This window comes from Nestor notabilis, unplaced genomic scaffold (genome assembly GCF_000696875.1).
Source record: "Nestor notabilis isolate BGI_N333 unplaced genomic scaffold, ASM69687v1 scaffold16303, whole genome shotgun sequence".
In the NCBI taxonomy this organism is placed as follows: Eukaryota; Metazoa; Chordata; class Aves; order Psittaciformes; family Psittacidae; genus Nestor; species Nestor notabilis.
The window spans coordinates 20703-45388 of record NW_009923452.1 but is presented as its reverse complement, the minus strand read 5'-3'; the positions used below and the strand labels follow the sequence as shown (position 1 = coordinate 45388).

General features: G+C 38.4%; 1 protein-coding gene across 1 annotated transcript in view; it reads left to right on the top strand.

The window, feature by feature from the left end:
- Positions 1-24686, top strand: part of LOC104403869 (disco-interacting protein 2 homolog C) — a gene marked incomplete at its 3' end in the record, with an annotated part of 104485 nt that overhangs the window by 59808 nt on the left and 19991 nt on the right. Inside the window, exons 16-27 of the mRNA XM_010012148.1 lie at positions 314-453; positions 2014-2150; positions 4556-4764; positions 5567-5681; positions 10047-10248; positions 12288-12397; positions 13209-13289; positions 17050-17173; positions 18800-18921; positions 21585-21696; positions 21816-21925; positions 23903-24033. Of these exons, the coding sequence (XP_010010450.1) occupies positions 314-453; positions 2014-2150; positions 4556-4764; positions 5567-5681; positions 10047-10248; positions 12288-12397; positions 13209-13289; positions 17050-17173; positions 18800-18921; positions 21585-21696; positions 21816-21925; positions 23903-24033 (1593 nt within the window). The remainder of the gene's footprint in view (positions 1-313; positions 454-2013; positions 2151-4555; positions 4765-5566; positions 5682-10046; positions 10249-12287; positions 12398-13208; positions 13290-17049; positions 17174-18799; positions 18922-21584; positions 21697-21815; positions 21926-23902; positions 24034-24686) is intronic.

Here is a 24686-nt window from a genome sequence, read left to right as displayed (position 1 = left end):
AGTATTTTTAAAATAAGGCAAAAAACCTTTACTTGAGTAATCAAGCAATCTTTCTAAATCTATCTGAAAACTAAATACAAGCTGTTTGGGGTAAATGTTAGGTGTTACTTTCATCTCTGCAGCTCCATATATGTGGGTGGCTACTGAATGGGAGAGTTGACAGACATAATTACTTGGAAATTCCAGGATTCCGTCAGGTCTAGTAGGGGAAAAAAGAAGGTGAAATTTTAAACTCAAATAGAGGAGTATTTGCAACAGTAGTCCTTTAAGTAAATACTTACATCTGCCTCACGGATATAACCCATGGTTGCAGACCAACAGATGACAGCAATCAGCCACCAGGAAGAGGAGTTCTGTCCATGCATGGTCTCACTTATGGAGTGATTCGAGTGGACTCTGAAGAAAAGCTTTCCGTTCTGACTGTCCAGGATGTTGGCTTAGTGATGCCAGGAGGTAAAGAACTTCTGTTGAAACTTACTGTGATTCACCAATTTAAGTAATTAGCTGTAGAAAGTCACAGGTTGGCATACTTCGCTGTAAGACAACAAGCTCTGGGATTAGGACATGTGTACTTGAAAACATTCTAATCTGAAAGCACTACCTTAGAAAGCTTCATGGTTTGGAAATCCCAAGATTTCTTCTGTTTTACTGCAGTGGTTGTCTCTACCTGTGTTTTAAACAACCTGCCACCACATCAGAACATCCATTCCTTAACTGTTAGACACTGGCCTAGAAAATAAGGAAGTTGGGAGTACAGTGTCTGGGGGCTATAAATAGACTTCGTAGTGAAAGTTTTCATAACCTAGGCTAAGGATCAACACAGTTACTATCTGAAGGCTTGCAGAATGTTTTTCCAAAGATCTTGTGCTATCACCCAGTTATTAGAAAGAGGAAGTATGACTGAACAGTTCATCAGGTTGATAAATTCAGACTTAATCCAGTGCTTCTGAAAATGAAGATACGACTTTTCATAAGAGAGCTAGATTTTAAATGAGATGCTTAAAGACTAGAACAGGATAATACTGTAGTTTTTCATAAGAGGGTATCGGTTATGCACCAAAGGAATAAAACATAATGATGCATCTTATAAAATTTTCGTTTGAACAACTTAAAGGAAGATAAGATTGGTTGTTATGATATAAGGTATTATTACAGAAGTGCCATTGTGCACTTCATGCTACATTCTAATACGTTTTAATAAAAATGAATGCTCCTGTTTATCCTCAGTGAGAGAAAGGTCATTCAAGAGTCTTTACACTTGTACTTACAAGAGTTGACGATTGATTTCTGGTCTCTCTTGTTCATCATATCCTCTTTCCAGCTGCAAAATCTACACATGTTGAACTCAAACTCCAGGGATTATAGCTAAAGCAGCATACATGATTCTTATTCACATGGCTGACACGTAAAATAGTACTTCTTCCTCAGACCAGTGCTTTCTAATCCCTCCCGTTTAGCTCCTGCTGCCTCTGCAGTCCCGTAAGACTGGTGAGAGTGAGTCTGAGCTCTGATAAATTCTTAGTAAAACAACTGTAGTAGTCTGCTAGAGTATCTTGATATGGTGTTACTTGCTACTTTGTAAGAGGTGGATTTCCTGATTCCCTGCCTCCTTAGCAGTATTATTATTATTATTATCAAGAATTCCATTAGGGTGTTTCATTTTGCGCTGACTGCAGCAGATCTGGTCTTCAGTATGCAACACTGGGAGCACAGTCACATTTCACAGCAGTATTATAGATCAACTGAAATTTTAGAGAGCAAGGCAAATTAGGGGGTTTTATCAGTGTAAAGAGTGAGTTTACATAAAGATCTTTGCATTCTTTGTATAAATATTATTTACAGTATAAATAACATTTCGTAATGTTGAACACCTTAATGTTTGAGAAACTGGTTGTTTCACTTTAGTCGACATATTATTTGTCTGTTTATGTCAAAGTTGTCTTCCCCACTGAATTTATATTATTTTTTTGTTCATTTCATAATATTTTTTAAAGTCGTTTGCTCTCCCTATAGCTATAATGTGTTCAGTGAAGCCAGATGGAATTCCTCAGCTCTGTAAAACAGATGAAATAGGAGAACTTTGTGTATGTGCTATTGCAACGGGTACATCGTATTATGGACTCTCGGGCATGACCAAAAATACTTTTGAGGTAAGCTGACCGAAAAATGCCATATAAAATCTTCCCTTTAAAACTTTTTCTATTTCAAGATAATATTTGACATAAAATATTGATAGTAATTGTATCAGAATAGCAGTAATAATCAATGCTTGTGGCTTGGGACCTATACTCTAGCCAGATAATCTACACTGAAGCCCATTTCATTAAGTGCAATAGTAGATCTTTATGTGGGTTTAGTTTTAGCTCTGAAGGGCTTTCACTTTAATTTTGAAAGAAGGTGCTAGTGGCTGAAATAATCAGAAAGAAAGTAGGAAGGAAGAAAAAGTTCAAAAGGTAATACTGTACAAATCTACAAGCTAGCTATGTGCAGAATTTGATTGTTGCAAACACTAGGAAGGTTGCTAGGTATCTTTAAAAAGCAGTTTCCAACATTTCCACAATGCCAGGATTGAAGGTTTGCATTTACACAGATCCTGACACATTGAAGAGGTGTCTGAATTGAAAAGATATCTTTTCCTAATTAGTCCCCACCTGCTCTTTTGTTTGAATTGCCTTAGGTGAAAGACTTTCTGCTTTGTGGAATCTGTTTTCCAGTAGATTTCAGCTCCAGTGTGGACAGCTGTATTGATAGCTCTGTTGTACCTGCTCACTTGTTACCATTAGCTTCTGCTGAAGCCACTATGAAAGGCTGAACAGATCAGAAAAATACTGAAAAAAATTGAGCTGAAATTTTTACTAAGTTCTGATCCTTTTCTCTTTTAATATTGGAGGAAAAGTTAAGAAAAATACATTTACATTTCCCTTAACAAATGCTCTGACATTACCATGTTTCATAGTCCAAATATGGCTAGTATCTCCTGCAAAATGCAGATCTGAATGTTGTAAACACTATACATTGAAGAATTAATGGAGATTAGTCGATATGATTCTCCATCCTGCTATTAAAGCCAGGAATTCTACTCTGCTGTTGTGATCTGAAATCTGTTGATAGCTGACACTGTGTGACAAGTACAATTGGCAATATGAAGTGTGAATGATAATCCTGGATTTGCTATGTTTCAGGGTAGGAAGGTACCTACATTCATTTTCTAGTCCTTACTGTAATTGCATGATCATTCATAATTCAGAACTGGGTCTGCAGTTTAACAGCATATCTAAGACTGATTTAGACTTATTCCTAATGGTAAGCAAATAAATTGCCATTAGGTGAGCCAGACCACTCATTTTTAAAGTTAAGCAGGTTCTTAGGAACCCTCTCCAAGTTGCCCTCTTTTCTGTTTTTACTGTATAATTCATGTTGCAGGTATTAGAGAGTCAAAGTTTTGTGTTCCCGAAACTAATTATGGCTGAGGATGTATGTGTAAGCATTAAATCTGTTCAAAAGAGTCACCCATGGGCATCTGGCAGCAAAATTTGACCTTTCTTTTTAGATAAGCCTTGAAGGACACTATATAGCCATGGTCTTCCACTTGCCATTGTCTTAAATAACTTGCCTTTAGACCATCGCAGTTTAAAGAAGCGACGTCAGGAAGCGTGGCTTTGTCAGAATGCAGCTCAGGGTAGCTCTCATGCCAGAAGGATAAAACTCTGTTAGTTAGGATAGGAAAAACAGTAGAAATCTCTCATGTGGAAGTCATATATGCATCTGGTGTTCAAACATTTAGAGAGGCTCTCCATAGGGATATATTTTCACTGTTAGACATGCTACGGAAGACATTATCACTGGTATTGTGAAGACTTAATTGACCTTAGATAAAAATATGGTCAGCTGCAAGAGTCATTAATGTGCAGTACCTTAAAATAGCTTCACTTCCACCCTGCGTGTTTCTCTATACTGTGCTGGAAATGAGCATGAGGTACTGAAAAGAACCTCAGCTGTAATGTTTACTTTTTAATCTCTCAGTAACCTATACATAACACCTCAGGTTAGCTGCACTCTACACAGCATTTTGTTTTATTAAATACTGTTTATGGTAATTTATTTTTTTTTTCTAAGGTTGTAAATGATTTGTAGAGCCATGACTAGGGAAAATGTGTATAATACACAATGGGATTGAATTTAGAATCATAGAATCATACAATAATTTGGGCTGGAAGGGACCTTCGAACGTCATCTAGTCCAGTTGCCCTGCAATGACAGGGACATCTTCAAATAGTCAGATTGCCCAGAACCACATCCAGCCTGGCCTTGAATGTCTCCAGGGATGGAGCATCCACCACCTCTCTGGGCAACCTGAACTCAGGTACTAAAAATTACACACACTAGCCTAGGAGTTTCCTGATGCTCCCTTTATGGTCAGTGAAGAGGAAAGAGCATCACCACTGACCTATTTACTTCATTCCAGAGGAGGCATCTGAGGGAGAGCATGCCTGAAATATTTCACACCATGATCTCTGTGTTGAGAATTGAAGACCTGTGTTTCTCTGTCTTACAGGTGTTTCCTATGACCAGTTCTGGTGGCCCTATCACTGAATATCCTTTTATAAGGACCGGACTACTAGGCTTTATAGGACCAGGTGGACTTGTCTTTGTTATCGGCAAAATGGATGGCTTGATGGTTGTCAGTGGAAGAAGACATAATGCTGATGACATTGTAGCAACAGCACTGGCTGTTGAACCAATGAAATTTGTCTACAGGGGAAGGTTTGATCCTTTATTTTCTTTTATTATCTAGAAATCCTCCTTTTGCTTAGACCAGCTGTAACTGACCCAAAATGCTTTTAGAAAACAGTGCCTAATCTGCACTGTGATTTCCTTCCATTGCTGTTCAGATTGCTAGAACCAGGAGAAAACAGAGGGAAGCCTAAGAGAGTGTTGAGGCACAGTTTAGATACCAAGGTCTGAAACTATGAGCATTAAAATTTCCAGTTGAACAACTGGTTAATTCTGAAGATGATAACTGAACAGGATCCTTCCTATCTGAGTTGAGCATTTCCACTATGCTCCAACGCCAGTGTGTAACACTGGAGTTCTTGAACATGACAGCAGTTCCTTGTCTGACCTTTCGGATGGGTCTGAGCAGGACACGTAAAACTTCTGAAAAGCCTAATGCAGGAGCATGCGCTCACGCTTGGTCACATGGCAGACCTCTCACAAAATGATGTTGTGGTTACTTGTTTTATAGGATGGGGCCAAAGAAGGTGCTTATGCTGGCTGTTAGGTACCAGCTTAACATCAGCCTTGGTGTGACCCAAACTTAGTGCTTTTCTTATCCCAAGAAAATTCACTTCTCCAGCCCTGCTGTGACATTATGCATGTATTTACATGATTCTAGAACAAAGTCCCCTATTTCTCCTCCAAAATTTATCCAGAACTCTTCTTGTTGCTTTTCCCCCATAAATAAAATACTTTGATGCACCAGTTATTTGAGTAAAAAATGAGGATTAACTTAGAAAGGTTTTTCCATCTGTCCTAGCACTAAATATTCTTCTCTCCTCTTCTATAGAATAGCAGTGTTTTCAGTGAGTGTGCTGCATGATGAAAGGATAGTTATTGTTGCTGAGCAAAGGCCAGATTCCACAGAGGAAGACAGTTTTCAATGGATGAGTAGAGTTCTCCAGGTAATGATCTTTATGTATGTTTGGGAGCTATTTTTTCTTTCTTTATATTCTTTTTATTGATCTTTCAGGCCCACAAGGTAACTGACATTTGTCTTTGTAATTCTGAGTCCACCTTCGGTTGCATTTGCACCTAATGAGCACAAAATTAGTTTCTTCTGAGTGACAGTTCCTATCTGGGCCACACATACCCTGAGAGGAATCCTTTTCCTAATCAAAATGCTATAAAAAAACAAGGATGAGTTGAAGTAATAGCAAGGAGAGAGTAGTGTATAGTTTGTAAGGTTATAGTCATTCGTTACTTAAAAAGGATAACGAATTAATGACTTCATCAAAAGTATATGTATCTGAGCTAGATCTCCAGATGCATTTTTTTAATCAGTGGGAGAGAATTACATGTCTCTAGTGCATCATGTTGATAGCTAAAATAAACTGAATGAAACACAGCCTACAAATACTGATTTTTCTCCACTGAAATGAAGTGATTGATTAGCTCAGGTCTAGGTTGTCTGCACAGAGGACACCTGTTACAAGGAATCCCATTCCAGCTGTCTGGTGGACCATGCAAGGCACCTAGCATTGTGATGAAACCCACCTTGGTGGTCGTGTTTCACAGGTTGACAAGACACAAGCTCCCGAATATTAAAACATCCAGATCTTCTCCATACATGTAGCAGTCCATGTTAAGGCAGTATCATTACCATACTCAAAAGTTTTTTCAACTTTAGTGTCCACATGCAAAGAAATAGATACTTTAGATAGCAGTCGTCTCCCATCTCCTCTATCTCCATGGTTAAGCCAGTTCTCACTCAAAAGCAATAGGTTTAATGCAGGTGTAGTCAAATTAAGTCTGTCTTGCAACCTTGTGAAATGGTCTCGCTCGATCTACAGTTGGTCACCTGTTACTTCAGTTCCCTTTCCTACCGTCCTTTCTGTTCTTCCTCAAGGACTCTTCTCAGGTAAATATATTGCAAACATCTTTTTTGCTTTACGGAAGAGCCAAAGAAAAAGATCCCACACAATTCAGGCAAGATGGTTTTATTCATTATTGCTTTGTAGAGAATAAGAAAGGAAATCTGTCTACTGTATCCTTGAAGAAAATGAACAAATAAGCTTTCATCATCTCAAGACAGTTTTACCTTTTCTCTTGATTTAAAAGATAGCTACATTTCATACAGCTAGAGGCATCTCATATTCACAGTGTATCTCAATTATTGCCAAGAAAAGCTAGAACCTCTAGCTTGTCCGTCACACAGAAAGCCTTTGAAGCACCTTGTAGCACCTAGGGCAACTATTGTAGAAGGAAAGGCTTTTGGATTGCCCATGCTTTGGTAATTTTTGTCAGGTAGCAAGCTCCTAAAAGAAAGGCTGAAACTCTGGGTTTACACTAATCCTGTTTTGTCAGCTGTGCACTTCTGTAGCTTTTGCAGAAATCATGTCTTACACCATCATAGTCAATAGAATTCAGTACTGAACACTGTGGCGGTCCTGTGTTAAGTTGCTCCTGCTCAAAATCAGTCCAGTTATTCTGAGTGTGATCAAGTCAGAGCTGTGTCTGAGAATGGTAGGCCATATATCAAAGTATACATATGCATGGCTGCTTTCATCACCTCTGTGTGAAGTTTGCAACTCTGCCATGTCTCACTATGTGAACGACAAGTTTCTGGTTCCACTTCAGCTGAAAGCATAGATGGAGAACAAAAGCCAGGAACATGTGGGATTCTTTGTGCCTCCTTCCCAATCAGAGTTTTAATGACAGATGCCAGGAAGTGATAACCAGTTGTATCTGAATCATCTGCTAGTGGTGTGCAACATAACGATGTCACAATTGTGTCATGACTCTCAATGACACCTCTGATAACAAACTCTGCCGAATTGCTACTCATTGCTGGTGATATTTATGAGACTCATCTGACACCATGCGTGTGCTGCCTTGTACCAGCCCTGCCCTACACTGCCCACTTCTGCTATGCCTTGCTCTGCATCTGAATCTCTTCCCAAGAGTTGAGCTTCATCAGTTTGCAGAACTTTCCAGTGGATACACATATTCTGACTCTCCGTGACCCTTTCTGCTCCTCAGCTAGAGCTGTTGTACATACAGGACTACATTGGACTGCATCTGTGGGTTTTAGCAGAGGCATGGTTGTGGGGGGGTAGTCAGGCTGGGTATGGAGTTTCTTGAGAGTAGTGGAGGAGGAAGGTATTTTAGTGACAGTGTGGGTGAAGATCCTAGGTAACCAAACAGTTCAGTCAGATGGATCCTAGATACTCATTCACATGTTCTAGGCTGCCGCAAACTGATCTGACCCTTCAGGTAGGGTTGTGGTCCCTGTAGTTGACAGACTGGATGTTAGTTTTACCAGTGCGAGCATGCTGGCAGGACTTGACAGAACTAAGCAAAGCTGCAAGATCTGCTGCAGAACTGGAGAGTGTCTGCCTGGATAGTTTTATCAGAATGAGATGTCTTCTCAGCTTGAATAACATAACAGTCTGAACTCTGTACGTTCTGATATCTCTACTCCATTTTCTCAATGAAACAAGGATAAAAATTCACATACTCCATTTACTTCTGTCTGGACAGAGTAATTTCATAAACCAAGCCATCTCATCAAGAGGCATAAATGCCAGCAGTATTAAAATTGACCAGTACTCTTATCTCTCAAAATTTTAAGGCTCAGTTCATCAGTGCTTGTCCTTGTAAAACAAAGTCATGTCCTGCTTCAGAAATGTGCCAAGCTCAAAAGTGTGAAAGGTGACAATTTTGGATGACCCATGGCATTTTATCAGGCATTGTGCTGAAGATGTAGCTGTCAAAGGAGACAGTTTGGAAGTCACTGGGGAATCACTATATGTAATACCCCCATCCCACCCCCAGCTGGGTATTGCTTTCCATTCTTCAACTCTAGGAGCCACAGTGGTTTACATTTGAATAAGAATAGTTAGTTGCCCTGTAACAGTTTTCCTTCAGGCTGATGTCGTATGAAGATCCCATGATTATCATGGACTTTCAGAACCTACAACTAACATTATGATTAGGAGGTTATGATGATTTCTGCCAGAAACATGAGACATTGTGTGTTGGCTGTCATAATGTATCTCACTATTGCTGATCTTTCAGGTCAGGTGTCTATAGACCAGCAACAGGGTCTTCCAATACTGCGGTGGCTGATAAAACTGCCAAGTTTGTAAAATGAATACTGCTTTATTATTCTTTCCTATGAAATTTTGCAATCAAATCAATAAAAGATGAAGCAAACAGGAGCCAAAAGCAAAGCATTGCTTAGAGAGTCTGTAGAAGTAATCAGTAATTTACTGGTCTACACTTGAGTACATTACTACAAATGATTATTTGATTCTCAGAATATAGATTGTATCTTCAAGGCAACAGACATATGCATTCACTTTTCTCACAGTTAAAAATTAAAATGCAAGTGAAGTAGATTATATTTTTGAACACTTAGCTACTCATTAGAAATGCTACATGTAATTTGTGTCAGTCTGTGTGGATGTCTAAAGTTGTTTTTCTTACTTTCTGCAACTTTTGTTCCCAATGTAAGGAAAATAACCAGTTAAAAAGTGTATGGAATTAAAATCTAAGTGCGTGGATATTCATGTTTACCTAAGTATATTACATAGATACTGTACATGATAGATTTCTTGGAAGTGATACTGTTTATTCCGCTTGTCAGATAATGAACATAGTTACTGTAAGATTCAAAGATGCTTAATTTTCTGGTTTCATTCAACAGGTTTTTTTGAAGTGGATAGTTTCATAGTTTTTCCTTACATGTTTTCATTTCTCATTTCTGCCTGATAATGTTTTACACTCTAATCAGAGAGTGAAACAGTTATTACCTTAGAAAAAAATTAAAACTTCACAAGCTACATACATCAGTAGGTATATGGTGATAATATGTGCAACCTTTGAAATTCTTTTTTGCTCTACAAGGTAGACTGGATGTTAAATTGATAGGAATCCTTTGAATTTAATTCTGAGAAGTACACAGGTTAAAATCAGTTTCACATGGGTTGCTAGCCTGTCTTAGTAATAAATCTCCAGGATATGTGCTACTAACATGTGCCTAAGAGGGATGCCTAGGTAGCATTTCTTAATAGGTTTCTGTGTATTTATCACCAGGTTTTTGTTTGCCTTTTTATCTTTTGGAATGAGTGTAATAACATCAGTGTTACATTCCCATCCACCTATTCTCACTGAAAAGAACCTCCTTATCACTGACATTGCTGAAGTGTCTTTCCATTGCTAGTTAATTATTAGGGTTGTTTTATGCAGTAATTCAGAACAACATGTGCTTATTAGAATGATGAAAAATTAGCCTTTCATTAAAATGAACTTCCTGCTTTTTTTAGGCTATTGACAGTATTCATCAAGTGGGAGTCTATTGCTTAGCACTCGTACCAGCAAACACACTTCCCAAGACACCACTGGGAGGAATACACCTGTCTGAAACCAAACAGCTCTTCTTGGAAGGATCACTGCATCCTTGTAATGTGCTGATGTGTCCCCACACATGTGTCACAAACCTGCCTAAACCAAGGCAAAAACAACCAGGTGAGTGAAGACAAAAGGATGATAACTTAATGTTGTGTGTTCATGGTATGGAGCAAAATAAAGTAATTGTTAATGCAGATGAAGATCAGCTTGGTCAGCTGTTTCTGTTAAATATTGCAGGTGTATTAAGGACATCATTGGTTTTGACAGAAGCTAGAAATATCTTCACAAAGAGTGCAAATTAAAATGCTCCAAAAAATGAAGTTCAGTGAACATGTAAGGCACTGTGAGGCCACCCCCGGAGTTCTTTGTAAATTCCTTGTCAGTTATGTTTAAAGAGGATGGACTGAGACCAAAATAGAGAAGGATAAAATCTGGCTTAGGCGAAGGCTGAGTTTGTGAAGTAGTAATAGAGAGGAAGATGACTGTGGACACTAAGTAAGTGATGGAAGAACAAATACTTAATAACTGGTCATAACTAAATTAAGCCCAAGAATGAGGATAAAGGTTTTTACCTGAGTAGGGAGGTTCTGTTTTATTCTCACAGCCAGTATATTTGAGGGAAAACCCTAGTTTTAAGACAGTTCCTCAGAAGTTCTGCCACACTTTATAAAAAATACTGGATGAAATGGTACAGCAAGGCACTGACTCAGGAGACCGAGAAAACCCTTGTAGCCTGATGTATTCCAGTCACGGATTACTCATGCCCTATAAACATGCAAAATTTAGCAAATTTTTTACTTTTAATCCAGTTGCAGATTTTGTTAGTCAGATTAATTTCAAGGATTTCTGGATCTGTAGCCTCAGGCTTAAGACCTGAATTCAGCTACATTAGACTGAATATTACTTTCCACATTGAAAACTAGCTTGGAATATGAAGTGAGTTTACCTTCTGATCTTGAATATGGGGACTACCCATCATGAATTCAGTGCAGGTTTGCCAAAACTGTCAGCTTGTTTATTTAAAACCTTTGGACAAATGTTTCAGAAATAAAGACTGTAATTTCAGTTTGCATTTACTGGCAATGTCAGAGGTTAACAGTGACTTCCACTAACTTAATAAAAGCAATGAAGCCTTTAACTGCAGTGCTCAATTCAGTATTTACTTGTTGCTGCTTCACAAAGTAATGACTGAATTAGGATCAGTGCATTGGAGATACTTGTATTATGTATACATTGTATATCACTATAGGGAAAGCAATGCCTGGAACGCAGAAACTAACCCCATAGCATCACATTCTCCCATTTTGCATAATTGTGACTTACTCAGAGAATATTGTTTTCATATTTTTAAAGCAGAGTAGCCTGTAGATGTTGTTTATCTGCATTATTTACACATCTCGTATTTTGACACAGACACCACATGAGGCAAAGCTTGGACATCATAGACTAGAAGTAAAGCCTGGTTATCAATTGCAGTTGATCAGTGATACATGCCAGAGAAGCAGAAAACAAATTAATAAATGGTATCTATAAGACAGGTATTTTTTCCTGATGGTAACAAAAGAACATCAGTGAAAGCCACCTCATGAAGAAACATCAGCCATGGCATCTTCCTTTCCTGTAAAGATTTTTTTCTTCAGTCTCTACCTTGTGCTAAAGGGCTCGCATATATTTTATCATATGCACCATCTGCCTTCCTAATCTTGTCACTTCGTGTCTATTAGCAATATAGAATTGCTAATACAAATGCTACTTAGCCCAGGAACAGAAGAGAGAAATACGAACGTTGTCCCTGAAGCCTGGATACATCTCATCTGGTTTTAGGCACTTGAATGGACATGGCTAAATTAGGAGCTGTATTTTCCAAAGATTCCTCTTACCAAAGCAGACAAGATGTGTCTCTGGCTGTAGAGAGACCAGGCTAAATGGGCTTCTCGGTTAGATATGTTTAGACAGGGTAAATCCAGGCCTGCATATCTTCCAGCTACTTCTGGTCCATCAACCAAAGTCTATATCAACAGAAATGTGCTTAAGGTTTGATGTGGTGCATGGCAATAAGGAAAATATAATGTAATGCAAAATAAACAAATAAATAAATAATTCATCCAGAAGCAAAGGACCTTTATTACACTTAACACATTTCTGCTCTGTTCTAGAAATTGGCCCTGCCTCTGTGATGGTGGGGAACTTGGTCTCTGGAAAAAGAATTGCACAGGCCAGTGGTAGAGATTTGGGGCAAATAGAAGATAATGACCAAGCCAGAAAGGTAAGCTGAACTTTTCCAACACAGCTTTTATTTAGCTAGTTAGCATCAGGACACTTAGCAGCACATAGATTTTTTTTTATTAGTAGTAGTAGTAGTAGTGCAGAATTTGTTGATGCCTTTTTTAAATTCACAGATATTTCAGAACCCCAATTTCCAGCTAAATATAAAATAGACATGAGGGGGAGTCATTGTGTTTCATTTCAATTGATTTTTTTTAGTAAGTTTACATGGCACAACAGAACATGGTCAAAAGTGTTAATAGAGCTTCAACCAATAGAGCTTCAACCACAAATCAGCCTCTTATTATGTATTTTTTACTAAGTTCAAATGGAGTCCAGGGAACTTTGTTTGTGTATGTGGCCCTGGCCTTACTTGTTGTTATTTTGATCCTGTAAAATTAAGTTGAAATTCAGCTTTTGGGAGCTTATGTGAATACTTGAATTAGTAAGCTCTGAGCAGTATTAATATTTGTATGCTTATAGTAAGAAAAAGAGAGGAAGTTAAAGAATTAAAATGGTGCTTAAATTCAATCAGTAAGAACTAGTTTATTGCTTTGAAAATATATGTAGTAATACATCATAACCTCAGCAGTGTCTTCACTTCCAGAGAGGCTGCTGCTACCATGCAAAAGCACCTCACTATAAATATGTGTGATGACAAAAGAATTAATTCATGTTTAGTGTTTCTGGGTATTGATGTAAAATGTAGCATATAAATGAGTAAGACATAGCTAAGCTAGCAAAAATAGTTACCTCTTTTTTAAAGCCAAGAAGTTATTTAGTGTCATGACTACCACTCTGCTTTATTTTAGTTCCTCTTCCTCTCAGAAGTGTTGCAGTGGAGAGCTCAGACCACTCCTGACCATGTGCTTTACACTCTACTCAACTGCAGGGTAAGAAGCTCAGATGTTGTTCTGACAGGCTGTACTATGGGAAATGGCACACCGGTATTTCAGCTGCACCTGCTTGTGCTGTGGCTGAACGTGACCTTTCTGTTTCTTTTCCCATTAATACTTAGCTGTTATATTTAATGTTCACTGAAGCAGAAAGGAAAAGAGAATAATCATTGCCAGTTGTCAAAATAGAGATTACTTTTGTATCAGACAGCACGCCTTACACATTTCTCATTTCTTTTCCTACCACATATATGTTGTGGGTGAGCTGACACTGCAAATCTATTTCAATACTCATTGTTCCTATACCAAAGAGTAGTATTTAATACTGCTCACCGTCCTGATTTCCAATTAGAAAAGCACAGGCTTGGCAAAACCAGAGTATATTCCCTAATTAAAACAATGATTGTTGTTTTTGAAACTGGACCATCTCTTGGAGGTGTCAGAATGGGGAGAGGAGGTGAAGAGAAAACGAGGTATGTCCAGAATCCAGCAAGGTCTGCGGAGGATTACTAATCTCTCTGCATATCCTACATTAGGTGCCAGCCTGGCACAGAATTGCATTGCTTATAAAAAAGAAATTAATGTACATCATATGGTACAAGAACTTGGGTTTACTAAGAGTAGGTGATTACAGACTTCCTAGATGACTGTAGGTGACAAGCCAATAATTCCCAAGACCACTGTAGACGATCAAAGTCTGATTTCAAACCATCCCACTATGGTACATTCAGACACATCTGTCAAAACTGGGAAACATATGTAGTATGAGAGGGTCTCCAGAAGATGAGGGGCCTGGAATAGTGCTATTTCCATGGGCAACCTGGAGTAGCTGGTGTTATCTCAGCCCACGTGGTCCCTACCCAACTTGGATGAGTTCTTAAACTTCCAGTAATTTGTGAACCTCTGTGAAATAACCACTTAGTATATTTATAGGATATACTTCCTCAGCCTGTATTACAGTGCTGATACCAAAGTTCAGTTAGGGGCTACCAATAAGTCATTAAATGACCTTAGCATTCCATAGAAGCAAAAAATGGTTGAATTTTGAAATTCAACTGAAAGATAGTAGATTTAGATTAGGTATAAGGAAGAAGTTCTTTACTGTGAGGGTGGTGAGGCACTGGCACCAGAGAAGTGGTGGCTGCTGCATCCCTGGCAGTGTTCAACGCCAGGCTGGACAGTGCGTGGGGCAACCTGACTACTGGAGGGAGTGTCTGCCTGTGGCAAGGAGTAGGAACTGAGTGACCTTTAAGGGGACTGCTGACCCAAACCATTCTGTGATTCTATGATTTACTTTCTCCACTACTCTCAATGTGGAGTATCTTATATGAAATTTGTTTGAGAGATGTAATGCTTTATGGAGAGATTTAATGTTTTATGGAAAGGAGTGACAAGTTTGCCTAGGCAGGTTTTGTTACTCATCTAGAATTTTAGTTCTGGTTTGTAGCTTTTCCCTTTTAGTCTTCCTTGCACATTATTTGTACACTTTGTTCTAAAACATCCAGGCATCTTGCAATGGATGACTAATAGAAATCCAGTGAGATTGGTGTTTTCCTGTAACCCAAGCTTTTTGAGAACTTGGAATATTTCAAAATTAGTGCAGCACATTACTTCTAGTGTGTGTCATGAAGGATTGCAACACCTTTACACTGCAGGACAGCTCACATACAGCACCCAAAGGGAATTGCTGCCTGGTGCTTGCCAATAATTCCTGTCCAACAACAGGATTCTCCTTCCCTGCACTTCATATAAACAATGTCTTTCATATAAACACTGCAGCTGGTTCACACGCAGCAAGTGCCAGAAGTCTTAAATGTAAACAAGTTTTGCACAAATTTACATAATTTGCAGCAATGCCTTTTCTGTGTCAGTAGGGCCTGTGCTACTGATGTATGTGGGGATATAAAGGGTCTTTCTTCCCATGACTATGCAAACAGGCAGTTTCTTGAAAGAAGGGAAGAGGAGCTTAAGCACATTCATACTGGCAGCTCTACACTGACAAGGTCATTTTGGCCATATTTAGGGCTGGACAGATGGAAACCATCTCTAGACCAGCATCCATGTAGTTGCATATGTCTTTAGAGGAAGCTTTCATAGTGAAATGTTCTTCACGTTGTTTAGAAGACTGATTAAAATTGCCTGAAGTGCATTTCAGTAATTGTGGTTGCTGAAGATACTGAAGAGGAATGCCAAGCCCTGACTTTGTTCTTTTTCTTTTCAATTAGGTTGTCCTCTTTGTTCATAGTTTACAATAAATCTTGTAAATGCCAAGTAGTGCCTGGTAACATGCCGCTACTTCTAGTGCTAGACCCTTATCAAATTGCTGTCTCCTCTCTGAAGCTTGTGGTCAATAAATACTGTGGTTTTATTGTGGGATGGTGATGGTGGATAGAAACCAATAATCAGGGAAAATGCTTATTATTCCTTGCCTTGTTAAAATAGATTGTAAAGAATATTTCTTTAAAACAGTAGACCTTGCTTTCTCTCTTAATATTCTGCATTGCATTGGATTGCATTTTTTTGCAAAAAAATTGTCCTTTTGAGTGTATACATAGTCTTTTTTAACCCCTGTTTCTTCAGTCTCCCTATTTATAAGTGAACTTAGTGCTTGCTGAGCACTCTTTTAGTGCTGGAGACTGAAATCCTCTTTTTCCACAGAACAGTTGCACAAACAGAAGTGCAGCCCTTTCTGTACTGCCCTGCCTAGGGTGGTGAGGCACTGGAATGGGTTGCCCAAGGAAGTTGTGAATGCTCCAACCCTGGTGTTTGTTCAAGGCCAGATTTGACAGAGCCTTGAGCGACATAGTTTAGTGTGTGGTGTCCCTGCTCATGGCAGGGGGGTTGGAACTAGATGATCTTGAGGTCCTTTCCAACCCTAACTATTCTATGATTCTATGATTCTATGCACTGCCATGATCCCAGCTCTAGGCACAGTCAGTCTGTCCTGCACGTTCATTTTTAGACTTCTCTTCTGAGGTGTCAGCTGTGGTAGTGAATTCTGTGATACAGATGTATACATTTCTCTATATGTGTGTTTGTGTGTGCCTATATATATGCACATATATATATTTAGAAAATACAAGAACTGTTAACACTCATCCAATTTAAAGTACTGTATCTGATAATTTGGGGTTAGTGCTATTTGAAATGCTTCAAAAAGCCAAACTGTGTAGCATATTGTCACTCCCCTTTTTTCTTCATGCTGACCAGAGTTACTCAAATTCAACAAATGCCTTTCTTCTGTATTTTATTTATATGCATGTGCTTAGCTTTTGTACCAGACTAATTCTTTTCCCTGTCACGAAGTATTGTTTTCTCCTGTCTTTTGTCTCTTGTCTTTTGAAGTATTTCTGCTGCACCATTTGGCTTCACGCCAGTGTGCAGGCAACGAAGTGCAATTTTCAGGATTGCTCTCCACAGATTTTCCAGATTGCTGCAGAGACCATAAAGGCACTTTCCTGGCTGCAGCAGGGAAAATGCTGCTGGCGTAGCAAGGGAGGTACAGGTTACATGGGCAGGATATTAATATACTACTGTACTCCCTTGGTTAGAGCGAATAGAGACCACTCCTCTGCTTTACAAACATCTTTTTTCCCTCCAACTACAATTGTCATAAGGCTGAAGGTTTCTGTATTTAATTTTATTTTGTGACATATTGTGGCTGCACCTTATCCAGGAACTTCTTAAAGTGCAGAGGAAGACAGAGTTTTGGCACATTGCGTTATCTTCTGTGACATTTATCTTTCTTCCTGTGCAGGGAACAATAGCCAACTCACTAACTTGTGTCCAGCTACATAAACGAGCTGAGAAGATCGCTGTCATGTTGATGGAAAGGGGGCATTTACAAGATGGTGACCATGTGGCTTTGGTTTACCCACCAGGTAAAGAACTGCCATGTTTGGTACTTCGGTAATCCCAAAAGTTTATCAAGATCCTTTAGAACAGTGCTGTATTGATGGCATTACCAACCTGTAAACCATGTTAATTGGCAAAACATAAAATTTTTGCCTTACGTGTATTTCTTTGAAATTTGTCAAGCATATTTAAAAGAATTTCACTTTGTATATGTGCATCAATATTATTTCTTTGGGTTCAGATTAAGATTAACCTGTGTTTTTAATACCTGTCTCTTACAGACAGTCGAATTTAATTACCGCTTTTTTTTAATTTGTTGGAAATACACTATTTTATAAGCATTCGGCTCTACTAGAATATTCCATCTACTGAGTGTTCTTAGAATCACCTGTTGAATTCCCTCTTGGAAGTGCTGCTTCGTGAGGGTGAAACAGCAACATCTAGGAAGTAATCAATGGGTTTTTAGAGAGAAATATGATGGATAAAAAACAGATTATTAAGAAATACCAAATTATAATCACTGTTTTCTCTGTAAATCTTTAACTTAGACAGCTCTCTGAGCTTGCATTTCATCATTTGACATAAGGGCTTTTAAGACTGTGTTAACTAATACCATGTTTGACATTTGCTTAAAATTATTTCTGATCTATTGCTGCTCTTTAGCATTTCATGTGTGTTAGTGAAATAAACAGTTTGATTTAAGGTCTGTATTGTGATACTTAGTGGGTAGGGGCTGCAAGACACTGCTAAGATCTTTATAGGAATAATTTCTCCACAGTTAATATGGGAAAAGCTTTTCCACAAAAGAAGACTAGTATTTTAAACTGAAGGTTTTATTTTCTGTATGTTACTTCCCATATATAAAGCATTTTATTGAAGGAACAAGAACTTACCAGTACTGCAGATCCTCCTCCACTGAAAGGATAAAACAGGCCCCATTGTTGTCTTACCACAGCCTGTGTACAACACCAGGGAGCTATCGAACAACAGTATTCAAGGGTTCTTTGTGCTGGTATTTGTTTGGCCTCTTTAGATAGCTTGAAGTGTGCTGTACACAATCCGTCACTGCAGTCAATATTCATATAGAACAGCACCTAATTTTATTTCGAAGCAGGATATCAAAATCGTGACTCTCTTTTTTACTGTAAAATTTCAGGTAGGTAAGTCACATCTGCATATCTGAGATTAAAAATGACATGAGAAAGACAGGGTTTAATGAAACCTCCAGATGTTCTTTCTGCAGCTGATAGGAGATGGCATCATCCTACCTCATGCTTTTGTTGGGGCATCCTTCCTGTAGACTCTTATTTGTCTATAAATGCAAATTTAGGAAGATAATTAATCTGTAAAAATCAGTCTTTTTAACAGGTTACTTCCTGATCATATAAGTGGAATTCAGCTATATGATGATACCTGGCTACAGCTTTGTGTGTCGCCTTTTGTTTTTCGTGCTCATAAGAACAGTACGATTGAAAGGAATCAGTGAAGCAGAACAAATACTGACAAGGAGCTGAAAAAGAAGTCTGTTAAAGGGCTTAGTCACTCATTTAACCTTCTGAGTTGAGTTCCAAGTAATATTTATGCTGACATAGGTGTCTGTGATTAAATGATTTGATTTTCAGGGGAGGATTTTTGTTTTATTCTTCATGCAGGAATAGACCTGATTGCCGCATTTTATGGGTGCCTGTATGCAGGTTGTGTGCCAATAACAGTCCGACCTCCACATCCCCAGAACATAGCTACCACTTTACCTACAGTGAAGATGATTGTGGAGGTGAGTAAACACCTGAAAGTGCACAAGTAGATTAAATGGTAGATGGGAAATTGTTTTGCAGTCTTTAGGAATGGAAACTTAAGTGAGCAGTGGTGCAGGCTGAAGAGTTCTATTCCTTCTAAAGATTCTGGACTTCAGTGTGTTGCAGCATCAATGCTGCGTGACACACACCACCTTCTGACTTCTGCTGTCACATCTTGCCACAGTTATGCTACTTCTTTCAAGAAATATATTTGAAGTGCTCTCTTGTATTTAGCTATATGCCAGGAGAGGTAGGATTCCTCACCTGACAAAGCTACACTGACTATTGAGAAAAACCTAGAAATTACCCAATGATGATTTGGGCTTAGTTCTGTACGTCTAATTGTTTTGCAGTTTAAAGCAGTTTCAAAGTTCTATTGTGAAGATGTTGGTCAGTATTTTGTTTTATCCAGAAAAGTGTTCCTCAGACTTTTTCATTCAGTGCTTTCTTTTGATATTTTGGATTTATCTAATGATGTTGAGTCTTCGTTGCACATAAATAACCTCATTGTGCTTGCTACTGAGGGAAATAAAATGGTTGCAAAGAGATAGTCTGTTACATCTGGCAGTTTCTAATCTATTAAATGGAATTCTGAGTCTCTGAAAAAACAAGTTGTAACAAATGTCATTTTAACATTTCTAATTAATGTTGATACTTTCAAGTAATAAGTACTAGAGATAGTTATAATTTATGGCTTTCCTTATGGCATCAAATGCCACCAAGTATCAGTAGAGCTAACAGAAATTGTCTTCAGGTTTCTCCTTATTTAATAGTTTGGCACTCACAGTTTTTAAACATCAGTTGTTAAAATTATAGAAATGATGTAAAATGTGATATTTTGGTTTTCCTTTGTTGTTTGATAGCCAAATTAGATCTGTTTGGTTTCATGAGGAAAACCTAAGGGCAGGTCTAAGCTGACTTGTAATCGTTGTCCCTTCAATAGACTAACTTTAAATAATATGTTGAAATTTATTAGCCATAATAATGCCAGTTTGACTTAAAAGACTCTCAGCTCTGTTTTACACAAGATTTTCTTTAATTTTGGAGAGGGATGACCTTGTAGAAAATAAAATATTGAGGCTATTCCTTCATTGCCAAAGCAATCATACAGATTTCCCAGTGTGATGGGGTCAAAACCTGCTCTGACATGCTATATGACTACACAGCACCTTTCGAAGTCAGTAAAAATGACTTCTGAGCAAATTTTGACCTACATATTTGTGTCTTGGTGATGAACTGGTAGTAGTAAAATATAATTGAACATTATTGAACCCCATCTGGAGCAGTTGCTAATTTGTAGCTCAGATGTCTTCTTTCTCCTTCCCACCATCCCCTTGTTTTTACCTCTGACTTGCTATTCTCCAGGCATGGACATTCTGTATTTTAATGAACCTCCTGATCTCTCAGATAACCTAGTTCCTGAGAGAGCTAGTAACTACCAACTATTGGAATTCCTTTTGGTTTATGGCTTCACTTAAAGATTAAGAACAACTATGTAAGAATTACCTTGCCTTGCCATGACAGTGACATGATTGGATTGAGGAATGCTGCAGTGGCTTCATTTGTCTTCACTTCTATCTTGAAATATTTAGATTGCCCATACAGGGAAATCATGGGGTTAGAGAAAGTAGAGCTAGGGTCAGTGCTTGTGTGCTCCTATTTCCTCATATGCTCTATAAAGTTGACCTCCATGAGATTACTGTCAACAGAAGTGGATCTCTTCTGCTCCAGGGTAAAATTCAGTGAACGTATTGTTACCGATTTCCTTAGGTTGAACATTAGAAATTCAGGGTGCAATATTCAGGGTGCAGGTTTCATATTCCTTAAAGAAAAAAAATACTCTTAGCTTAGTTCCTCAAAGTTTAGGAGAAGAATGATGCTGCCTATTCAGTTTTCCCTCTCTACTATCTTCAGTGAGCAGCAGTGTTTATGTTTGTCTGAATATTTCCTTAAATACATGAATTTTTATAATCAATAAGAAATATTCTTGTAGTTGCTACTTATGAATTTTTAAAAATAGCAAATCTGAAAGGAGGATACCTTCAGCACATCATCTAAAATTCAGTGCAGATGGTGTTTGCAGTAAACTCACCATTTCATCCCTTAGTGCCACTTGCACAATTTGTGGTCTAGAGCTACTTTTGTCAATAATCAGAAGAGTTCCCAGTGGTTTATCACTAGCACAGGAATTGGAAATATATGGCTAACATAAAATTGACTTAAGATAGTAAAATTATTCATATAAGTGTCAGGCTAGGTTTTGGGTTATGTGAAAATACTGTTTAGAAACCAAGTATATTACCATCAAATAGGAAGTGTTTTGGTCACAGTATTCTGCACTGGCATTCTGGGTTGATAACTAATAAAATGTTTTGGAAAAGTCACATTCTGACTATTAAGGTGCCTTTAGTTTCATCACAACATTTCTCAAAGTGCAATTTTCCAGTAATTTGTAAAACTCACATGTCTTTGTCTGCTTTGTGAGCTGCATTTTTTGTGCATCTTTCTACCTCCTGATTGGAAAACATAAGACTAATATACCTGTGTCCTGTACTGGCAGAAAATAAATCAGTCTTGCTCATTTTCATGGGAGAATTAATCAGTATCCCATTGCATTTTTATTTATTTCTTGAATTCCTAGGTGAGCCGCTCTGCCTGCTTGATGACTACACAATTAATATGTAAATTGTTACGGTCGCGAGAGGCGGCAGCAGCAGTGGATGTCAGAACATGGCCTCCAGTACTAGATACAGGTGAGTACTAAGGCTAGGAGACGTCTGTGTCTTCTTTTATCACTGCCTTTGTCAAGCACTCAGAGGTCTATCTGTCACGGGAGTAAGACACGCACATTTTCTTTCTGTATTTTCACTAGATGATTTGCCAAAGAAGCGGCCTGCACAGATCTACAAACCTTCTAACCCCGAAACGCTTGCTTACCTTGACTTCAGTGTCTCCACAACTGGCATGCTAGCAGGGGTAAAGGTAGGGACTTCTTGCTGAAGCTTGCATTGCTGCTATCAATCACACCAGGCTGGCAGGTGGTACATTGCTCCTGATTTGTAATTCCTCTTGATTTTTGGTAATAGAAATGGAACTGCTTCCTTCCTTGCAGTCATTATTTGATTCTGTTAAAATTACATCAGTTCCATATTCACTAGGGTACTGTGTGTGGTGAGTTTAGCCCCTCTTCTCCTCAGACTAAAAATTTCATTCCAGTATCCCTGCAGATAGGCCACTCCTTATCTGCCTGAAGCATTCTTTAACTATTACTTCCATTTTATGAAGGAAATGAGACTTACTCATCCTTTTTTTACATTGTTTCAGATGCAGTCATCCATATTAAATCTGGCATGAATTCCACCTTACCAGACTTGCAGAAATGACTACTGACAATGCAGAGTCAGTGTTTGAAGAGCTTCAAAGATGGTCAAAGGCAGGGCCAGTCAGTGTACCTTTTCTTAATGTGGCCAAAGGGAAATCCAGATAAATCCATCAAGGAATTCTCAATTAGCTTCTGATACCTGGGTCACAGTGCTTCCAGAACACTGATTCATCAGGTTTATGTAAACGGTTACCATCTGCTAGATAATTATTAGTTATCAATTAATTACGAAAGGATCGTAAGAGGCCATGAGGCTTATATCCATAATGCAGTGGTGTTAAATTAAAAAAAATCAAAAGGCTAAACAACTCATGTGGCTTATGAAAAGTTGATAAATGTTTTGTAATCACTTTGGAAGTAGTAGATTCCACTGACATTCACTATAAGCCTTTTCAATAGCTCGCAGCCAGTATGGTGTAAAAATTTACAGAATAACACCAATTCTGGACCTCTAGAGTTCAGTATAATCCTGTGTGGAAAAGTGGTCTTGATTCAGCTACAGTAGAATTGATCTCTGCAAACTGCGTATGATCACTGTGTGGATACCTGTTTTGAGCTGGTCCTTTTGCATTACTTGGAACATGTCCAGCCTCAATTATAGCTCTCATTGGCAATGGAGAAAAAGTCACTTCTGAAGCTTTATTCCCCTGTTTACCTTAAGATCAAATAAATTTTACCTGCCAAGTGCCTGTTCCCCTCCATTGACTCTTAACAGTACATAAGGCACTTCGCTCAGTATGTGGCAGAGTTCAAAGGTTAGATGAGTTAAATCCTGTCCAGGCTGTATTTCTAACACAGGTATCTTTCTTGTTATTAACAGAGAGGACAAAGATTAAAAGATGTAATTCTGTTCCCACTGTAGTTAGAACTTCTAAGCCAGGATGGGTGAGTGTAGGAAACATCCTAACACTGGGGGAAAGATCAGAAGAACTTCCTTTTAATTGGGTTTTTTTGTTTCTGTTTTCTGCTTGTTTTATCTCCAAGAGTTTTCTTGCAATGATTTTAAGAGCCTGTTTCTCAATTAGGAGCTGGAGAACCTGAAGACATTTTACAGAAACTTTACTGAGTTTATTGGGGATCTTTGTCACTGAATGATTAGGTCCTTAGTACTGGCTTGCATGCAAAATCCTTTTCAATTTAAAAAGTGCATCGGCATTTTTTATTTATTGCATTAAGAAATACGTACTTAGAAACATGTTACTCATTGTCCACAAAATATTTCATTCAGATCCTGCGGTCATTCATTCCTTTGTTCTTTGAGGAGGTTTAGCTTGTTACCATTAGTTTACGTACAGCTTGGAGCACATTTTTAAACCACTCACAGCTTTCTTCCTAAATCACTTCAAATGTACCATTCATTCTGTCTCCCTTACCCTTTCACAGTTATTTGGATGCCCTCTTAAAGGAAAATTATGTTTTCTTAGATACAAATTACATGTGTGTTTACTCTGAGCACAAAGTCAATATTTATTTGTTTTCTCTATCCTGTAACAGATTTAAGCACTTGGCGCAGTTTGGGAATGAGCCTTCCAAATGACATAGTTGATGATTTTAATTACTTTGCTGTTGTCTTTCAGATGTCTCATGCAGCCACTAGTGCCTTTTGTCGTTCTATTAAGCTGCAGTGTGAGCTTTATCCCTCCAGAGAAGTCGCTATTTGCTTGGACCCCTACTGTGGACTTGGGTTTGTCCTCTGGTGCCTCTGCAGGTGAGGTTTCTCCTCAACCTGTTGAAATACTGTTTCCATTGTACTACAACACAACAAACTGCATGATGTGAGTGATGATGGGAAGAACAGACAATACTTCTGGGACTGACAAAAGCAACTGGAATTGCTGGAAGCTATATATAGAGTGCTGTGCAGAGAATATGCTTTGTTTGAGTGGGGCATGGCTGTAGGTGGTTAGACTTAGGAGTGTGGAACATCAACACGGCTGCTCATTGACTTCCTGCTGGTTTACTGCTGTCTCTGCAGAGTCGTTCTAGTTTTATTTCATGAAGGCATCACTTTACCAATATTACCTTAAGGAAGTGCTTTCCTGGTATCTTCTTTTTCATTCTCTAATCTGAAAGTACAAGTAGATATCTGGGACTCCCTCATTTGTGGGACTTATGAATGTGATTTTTGCAGAGACATGGAAGCTTGTTTTCTTGCAGAAGGGTACTTCCGTGGCACTAGTGAAGCTATCAGAAAAACAACAGTGAAATGTGAATCAGCTTTTTTGTTCAGAAGTTTAGAACTTTCACGGTTCTGTCAATGTCTGTGCTCCAGGGGGGTTACAGTTCAGCACTGAAAGCACTTCCATCCATTTTTTTTCTCTCTTTTTTTTTTTCCCCAAGTTAGCTGGGTTGATGCAGAGG